The sequence below is a fragment of the Triticum aestivum genome, chromosome 6B (assembly GCF_018294505.1).
Source record: "Triticum aestivum cultivar Chinese Spring chromosome 6B, IWGSC CS RefSeq v2.1, whole genome shotgun sequence".
Classification (NCBI taxonomy): Eukaryota; Viridiplantae; Streptophyta; class Magnoliopsida; order Poales; family Poaceae; genus Triticum; species Triticum aestivum.
In genome coordinates, this window is record NC_057810.1 from 119350300 (window position 1) to 119357639 (window position 7340).

The 7340-nt window shown below is 44.6% G+C and overlaps 1 protein-coding gene across 1 annotated transcript; it reads left to right on the plus strand.

Annotated features, from left to right (window-relative positions):
- Positions 1–5230: 5230 nt before the first annotated feature.
- Positions 5231–6966, plus strand: LOC123133708 (zealexin A1 synthase). Its single transcript, XM_044553130.1, has 2 exons — positions 5231–6236; positions 6311–6966. The coding sequence occupies exons 1-2, from the start codon at positions 5313–5315 to the stop codon at positions 6935–6937; spliced, it is 1551 nt and encodes a 516-aa protein (XP_044409065.1). The 5' UTR covers positions 5231–5312; the 3' UTR covers positions 6938–6966.
- The last annotated feature ends 374 nt before the right edge of the window (positions 6967–7340 follow it).

The following is a 7340-nucleotide window of genomic DNA, read 5'->3' on the forward strand; positions in this document are numbered from 1 at the left end:
CATCGCCGAAAGAAATAAATAAATTCAGAAAAACATGAGCACCAGTGGCAAGTGTTGAACCCTGATGAACTGAGGATACCACTGTCCTCCTAACCACCCAACTACAAGTTGATTAAAAAGTCTTAACGGTCAATCCTTCTACGAATTTAAGGTGTAGTATTATCTTTAAAAAAATAAGTCGTAGTACCAAATTGATCCAACTGCTAATATGGTTTGGTTTGAAGTTTAGCGCAATGACAGCTTGCTAATTTCTTAGTAGGCCATCGCACAACCTGGGCCCCTCTTATTTGCAAGACCGTCATTGATTGGTACTCTTCCCTGGCCCGCTAGCCCGCACTGCAACGTCGTACTCGAGGGCGGGCGCTGCTGCGTCCCCTAGACTCTTCTTCCATCAAGCCGCTAAGCATGCCAATGTTGAATTCATTGAGTTCGACATCGCTGGAAGAAATAAACAAATTCAGAAAAATACGAGCACCAGGGGCTTGTCCATGGCCGGCATCTCCAAAGCCGACATCTTCCCTGGTTGCGTCGCCGGTGAGCGGAGGAGCTTCATGAAGGACTAGATCGTGATGGTCACACTCTATTTCCGGCAAGCCAAACAAGGTATCCACGAGCTCAACCAGGATATCTAGTATGGCCGGTAACTGTAAGGATGGACACTTACGTATGAAAAGGGTCATCAAAAAAATTCATTCAATCTAGGTAAGTGAACTACTACCCAGAATACGACCGGTCCTGTTTGGCGTGTAGGTCGCTAAATAGTGACCTAGCGCATACCCTCTCGCGTGCCCAGTCCTCTGTTTGCCCAGCACGTTCTGCATTTCTTCTACCACCGGTTTTTCTTTATTATTTCTTTTTCTTCCATTTTATTTCCTCTTTATTTATTTTTCTTTAATTTTTTAATTTTTTTTTCTGTTTTCACTTTTTTTCTTTTTCATTTTGCGAACATCTTTTAAAGTCATGAACATTTTTGGAATTTGTGAACTTTTACTGAAAATCCTGGATATATTTCAAATTATCTATCAATTTTTAGAAGTTTGTGACTTTTTTATTAAACTATTTTTGAAATCATGAACATTTTTTGATTTGTGAATTATTTTTGAAACATGAACATTTTATTCAATTTTTGAACCTTTTTTAAAATATTAATTATATTCATAAAAAGTGAAAAGTATTTTAATACGTGAAAAATTGTTTTACAAATTTGTTTAAAATTATGAAAAATTTATAATTGGTGAATGTTTTTTGAAATTTGGGGACAATTTTGAAAAGGCAAGAGCATGTTGTTGTGACGGACATTTTTTGAAATGCATGAATATTTTTCAAATTCATGAACAGTTTTTGAAGCGATGAATTTTGGGAACAATTTATGAAAAAGTTGAAAATATTTTGAATTTTTGAACATTTTTTTAAAATTCCCTAAACTTTGAATACCGAAGGTGTTTCAAAATGATGAACATTTTTTATTCCCCAAATTTATCTTCCAAAATCATGAGTTTTTCAAAATACGCAATCATTTTTTTCAAAATCGCAAACATTTTTTGAATCCGCAAATATATTATGATTTTCCCTAACAATTTGTGATTTCTTTAATATTTTTTCAAAATTCACATTTTATGAAATACCGACATACTTTAAAAAAGAAAAAAGAGAGAAAATTCAAATAAAGCTGAAATGAAAAAGCATGGGGCATCCCACCCTGCATGTGGGCCGGCCCAAAAGGGCACACGGCGGATGGGGGGAACAAACTTGATATCTTTCCAACGCGTTATGTGTGAAATAGGAGGTCCCCCAGACTACCTCTGACGCTTTGATATATACTTACACCTATTTATTGTGTAGTATTTCCACATGGGGCTGTTCAATCGCAAAAATAAATAGCCCAAGATGATTAGATGTAGAGGTAAATGCACTATTGGTGCTTGAACTTGCCACGGATGATCACTTTCATGCTTGTAGTTGTCGAATACGAAAATTGGTCCAAGAACTTGGCTTTCGGGTGCAATACGGTGCACTCATTGTTCCTAAACATTAACTAAGCAGAAATGGCACCGTACTTTTGTTGTGTGCACACATGGTGTGCTAGTGTGGCATGAGGCCCACTTACAGTGGTAGGACAGGCTCTCTATGACTGTTTAGTTCCTCGTGAACAATAGAAAATGACATGAAAAAGTGATGCAAAAAACTTGGCTTTGGTGTGCTAGTGCGCTCGCTGTCCATAGACCTGAACATGGCATCGTATTATGGTTGGCGTGCATCGAACCGGCAACCTCGTGGCTATCCCTCAAGCCATTCTAGCCACTCCACCTGAGGATGATGGATGTATAGATAGGATAACTAGGCTTTATGTCTTGTAACCGAACTAACTCGTGGGGCTTAAATGGGTTGCGCTCAGAGCGGCCCATTTTCCACATGTTAGTTTTTAATTTTTTGCATGTAAGCTATAAACATAGTAATAAAAATAAAGTTACAATATATGTGCATATAAATAATGTACACAAAAATAAAAATAACTAAATTTGTAGATAATATTCGTGTATTTTTTAAAAAATTAATAAGGTATTGTTTAAAAAATATTCATGGAAGTAAATAATATATGTGAATTATAAAAGTGTATGTATAATTTAAAAAATATTCATTTGATGATATGTATTCTAGAGCACACTAAGTTCATATTTACTTTTGCATACATTTTTAAAATTTAGTTTGGCTTAAACATATAATTTTTTTCAAAAAAATCAGGAACTTTATTAAATGTTATGATTTTTAAAACAAAATAATTATTTTATTAAAGTATGAACACTTTTATATACCACAATATGCTCTTAAAATGTGGACATTTTTAGAATTATATGAATATTTATAAATCTTTTTACTGTTATTTTTATTAAATATGTGAAATGTTTTTCAAATTGTTAAAATATTTTTATAATTCGTAAGAAATATTATAATAATATGGATATTTTTATGTAATATTTGAATATATTTATAAATAAAAATGAATTTTAATGTGTTATTTATTTGAATTTATTCTATTCATAACACATGAATATTATAACTTTATTTATTACTATGAATATAATTCACATATATTTTTAGAAGTTTCTAAAAAGGAAAAAAACTAACATGTGAAAAATTGTTTGCACTTTGAAGCACATTTACACCGGCTACCCACGGTAGTGTGCTCAACAGATGGGATGATCACTTCAAAAAAAAAACTGCGATGCATCCAATTACAAGATTTATAGTCTAGTTATCCTATCTAGTCATAAGGCATCATCATTGAGTTGAGTGGCTAGCACGATGAGCGGGATACTACCAGGTCGCCGGTTTGATCCTCATATGCAATCATTTTTTTATATCAGTTGTTACTTTGTATTGTTCACTGACAGATGAGACCCAATGCTCACATTTGGCAACCTATGCGAAACTCTGACTATGTGCCGCGCCATGCGGTAAATAATGTTTCTCAGCTGCATGGGCAGGAAACAAATGGGCTGGCTTGAATGGGCTGCAGCATGCGCGGCCCACATTCGAAATTCTGAACAAAACTGTTTATTTTTCTTTTCTAGCAGATGGAGGCACAAAAATTTAGTACCACCCTGGACAAAACAAAAAAAAATCGATGGTGAATGGACGAAAAAAATCAGAGAAACGCATCTTGCTTTATTAGTAGGTAAATAGATATAGATATAGATATAGATTAGATATAGAGGTATAGATATAGATATAGAAGATATAGATATAGATATAGATATAGATAGATATAGATATAGATATAGATTACTTTGTATTGTTCACTGATAGGTGGGACCCAACGGTCAACCAACATGTCCTCCCGCTACAAGCGGGTCCCATGCCATAATGGCACGCCAACAGAAATATCCCATAAGCTACAATTTTTCACATCAGTTATTACTTTGTATTGTCCCTGACAAGTGGGACCCAATGACTAGCCAGCTTATCCCGCCACTGCAAGCAGACCGAGTGTCACACATCCACGCCAACTGAAATACCCCATAGGCTACCATTTTTTCGTATAAGTTATTACTCCGTACTGTTCGCTGACTGGTGAGCCCAACGGTGAGCCCGGCGGCCTGTCCCGCGCTACAAGCGGGCCTTGTGTCAACTGACACGCTAATGGAAATACCCCATAAGCTAACATTTTTCATAACAGTTGTTACTTTGTATTGTTCACTGACATGTGTGACCCCCAACAGTCAGCCAGCTTGTCCCGCCAGCGGAAATACCCCATAGGCTATTATTTTTCATATCGGTTATTACTTTGTATTGTTCACTAATAGGTGGGACCCCAACGGTCAGCCAGCATGTCCCGCCCTTACAAGCAGGCTCCACGATACACTGATACGCCATGTGCGCACGCAAACGGAAATACGATGCCATGTCAGCAAGCTATGGGCGGCAAATGCAACATATTGCAGAAGTTTTTGCACACTTTTGTGTATTGTACAACCACAAGCTCCAAAGTGATCATTCGTGGCAAGTTGAGAGCTGCTATAGGTACGATCAAATTCTGTAGGATCTGTGTACGACAAGACTCACCTGGTGTGGTGGGCCAAGACCTTAGAAAACGGGCCTGTCTCTTGTAGTACAAATCATATGCCAGTTGATCGTACTTGAGGCAGTTCCGTGGCAAGTTAGAGCGTGCATTTACCTCTTTGACGTCCTTTTTTTAAGAAACTTCAAATCTATTCATCTTCAATCATCGCAGTACAAAGAACAACAGAGGTAATAAAAAATACAACCATGTCCATGAACCATCCAGCGACGACTACAAGTACTGGAGGGAATCGAAGGCGCGCCACCGTCATTGCTCCTTCCTCATCGGAGTCGGGCAAATCTTGTTATAGTAGACAGCATGCTAAGGCCTAATAAGACCAGCGCACCAGAGTAACAACCGTCGCCGATGAAGAAACTCGTAGAACAGAAGGATCAAACATGTAAGCACCTGAACGAGGACGAACAAAGACCGAATCCAAACAGATGTACCTAGAAGACTGAAAAACGAAAAGGAGTACTACCAGGTAGAGAGATGGCGACGACCAACCGACGGCTGACTGAAGCTGACTCAATGGAGCTGTCGTGCAGATAGAGCTAGCTAGAGACGGCGACGACCAAACGACGGCTATCCTCCTTCTTCCATCCACCCACACGCTGCTATAAATTTGCCCCGAAACACACTTGTTTCACCATGTAACAACCTTGTCGATCTGCCTTGCTAGCTCGCAGCATTCCATAATTTGGAAACAGCCACTGACGCAACGTGCCACCACACCGGCCACCGGTAAACAATGGAGCTTGTGGCACTGCCGTTGCTCGGTCTCCTGGTCTCCCTAGTCGTCGTACTAGTCAACCTCGTCGTCAAGATTCACCCTACCCCGCCGGCGCCAGGGACAGGGAAGCGGCTGCCGCCGGGGCCACGGCAGCTGCCGCTCGTCGGCAGCTTGCATCACGTCCTGCTGTCGCGCTACGGCGACCTGCCGCACCGGGCGCTGCGTGAGCTCGCCGGCAGGCACGGCCCTGTCATGCTGCTCCGCCTCGGCGCGGTGCCCACGCTGGTCGTCTCCTCCGCCGAGGCCGCCAGGGAGGTCCTCAAGACGCACGACGCCGCCTTCGCCAGCCGCCACCTGACGCCCACGCTGGCCGTCTTCAGCCGCGGCGGGCACGACATCCTCTTCTCCCCCTACGGCGACCTGTGGCGCCAGCTCCGCCGGGTGTGCGTCCTCGAGCTCCTCAGCGCGCGCCGCGTCCAGTCCTTCCGCCACATCCGCGAGGACGAGGCCGCCCGCCTCCTCCGCTCCATCTCCGAGGAGTGCGCCCGCTCCGGCGACGCTGGCGCCGTCGTCGAGATCGGCGAGGGGATGTCGCGCATGATAAACGACGTCGTGGTGCGGTCGGCCGTGGGCAGCCGGTGCCCGCGGCGCGACGAGTTCCTGCGCGAGATCGACGAGTCGGTGAAGCTGACCGCCGGCTTCAACCTGGCCGACCTGTTCCCGTCGTCGGCGCTGGCGCGCTGGCTCAGCCGCGGGCTCCGGGAGACCGAGCGGTGCAACCGCCACGTGCGCGACATCCTGAACGACATCATCCGCGACCGCATCGGAGGCGGCGACGGCAGCGACAGCGAGGACGACCTGCTCGGCGTGCTGCTGAGGGTGCAGAGGGACGGCGGCGGGCAGTGCGCCCTCACCACCGAGATCATCACCACCGTCATCCTGGTGCGCATCACTATCATCACGCCATGCCACGTCGTCTCTTACGTACCAAACTCACACTTGCTGACTAACTGCAGGAGATCTTCGCCGCCGGGAGCGAGACGTCGTCCACGACGCTCGAATGGGCCATGTCGGAGCTGGTAAGAAACCCGCGCCTCCTCCGCAAGGCGCAGACCGAGGTCCGGGAGGCATGCAAGGGCCAGCGCACGCCGACGGAGGGCGACACGGGAAGGCTGCGCTACCTCCACCTGGTGATCAGGGAGACGCTGCGCCTGCACGCGCCGGTGCCGTTCCTGCTGCCCCGGCAGTGCCGGGAGCGGTGCGAGGTGATGGGCTACGACGTCCCCGAGGGGACCAAGGTGCTGGTGAACGCGTGGGCCTTGGGCAGGGACGAGGCTTACTGGGAGGACGCCGAGCGGTTCAAGCCGGAGAGGTTCGAGGCCGAGAGCGCCGCCATGGACTTCAAGGGCGGCGACTTCGAGTTCATCCCCTTCGGCGCGGGGAGGAGGATGTGCCCCGGCATGGCGCTCGGCCTGGCCAACATGGAGCTCGTGCTCGCGAGTCTCCTCTACCACTTCGACTGGGAGATCCCCGGCGGCGGGAGGCCGGTGGAGCTGGACATGTCCGAGGCTTGCGGCATAACCGCGCAGAGGAAGTCCAAGCTCGTCCTGCACGCTACGCAACGTATTCCAGTAGCAAATTAGTGATCGAACCCTCCTCATCACCATCCACAAAAATGAATACAGTACTTCTTCAATAAGTGCTAATACGTATAGTATTTCGAAATTATACTTGAGTCATCAATAAAATCAATAATACTCACTCGGTCCGAAAATATTTGTCAGAGAAATGAATAAAAATTAATGTATCTTAGAACTAAAATACGTCTAGATACATCCATTCCTTCGACAAGTATTTCCGGACGAAGGGAGTATATGAGAATGGTATATGTCATACAAACATTGTGAATGTCTTTTAAGTACAAATTCGATGGTATGCCTTTTTGGGCATTTGTTTAGCTGATGGTCAAATCAAATCTCAAAGTAAGTAATTTAAATCCGAACAAAGGCAGTAATGCTCTCTCTTCTTTTGGGTGAAGAAAACAGG

Coding starts and splice junctions, on each gene's coding strand:
- LOC123133708 (XM_044553130.1), top strand. CDS start 5,313: ATGGAGCTTGTGGCACTGCCGTTGCTCGGTCTCCTGGTCTCCCTAGTC. Junction 6,237..6,310: donor TCATCACCACCGTCATCCTG/GTGCGCATCACT, acceptor GACTAACTGCAG/GAGATCTTCGCCGCCGGGAG.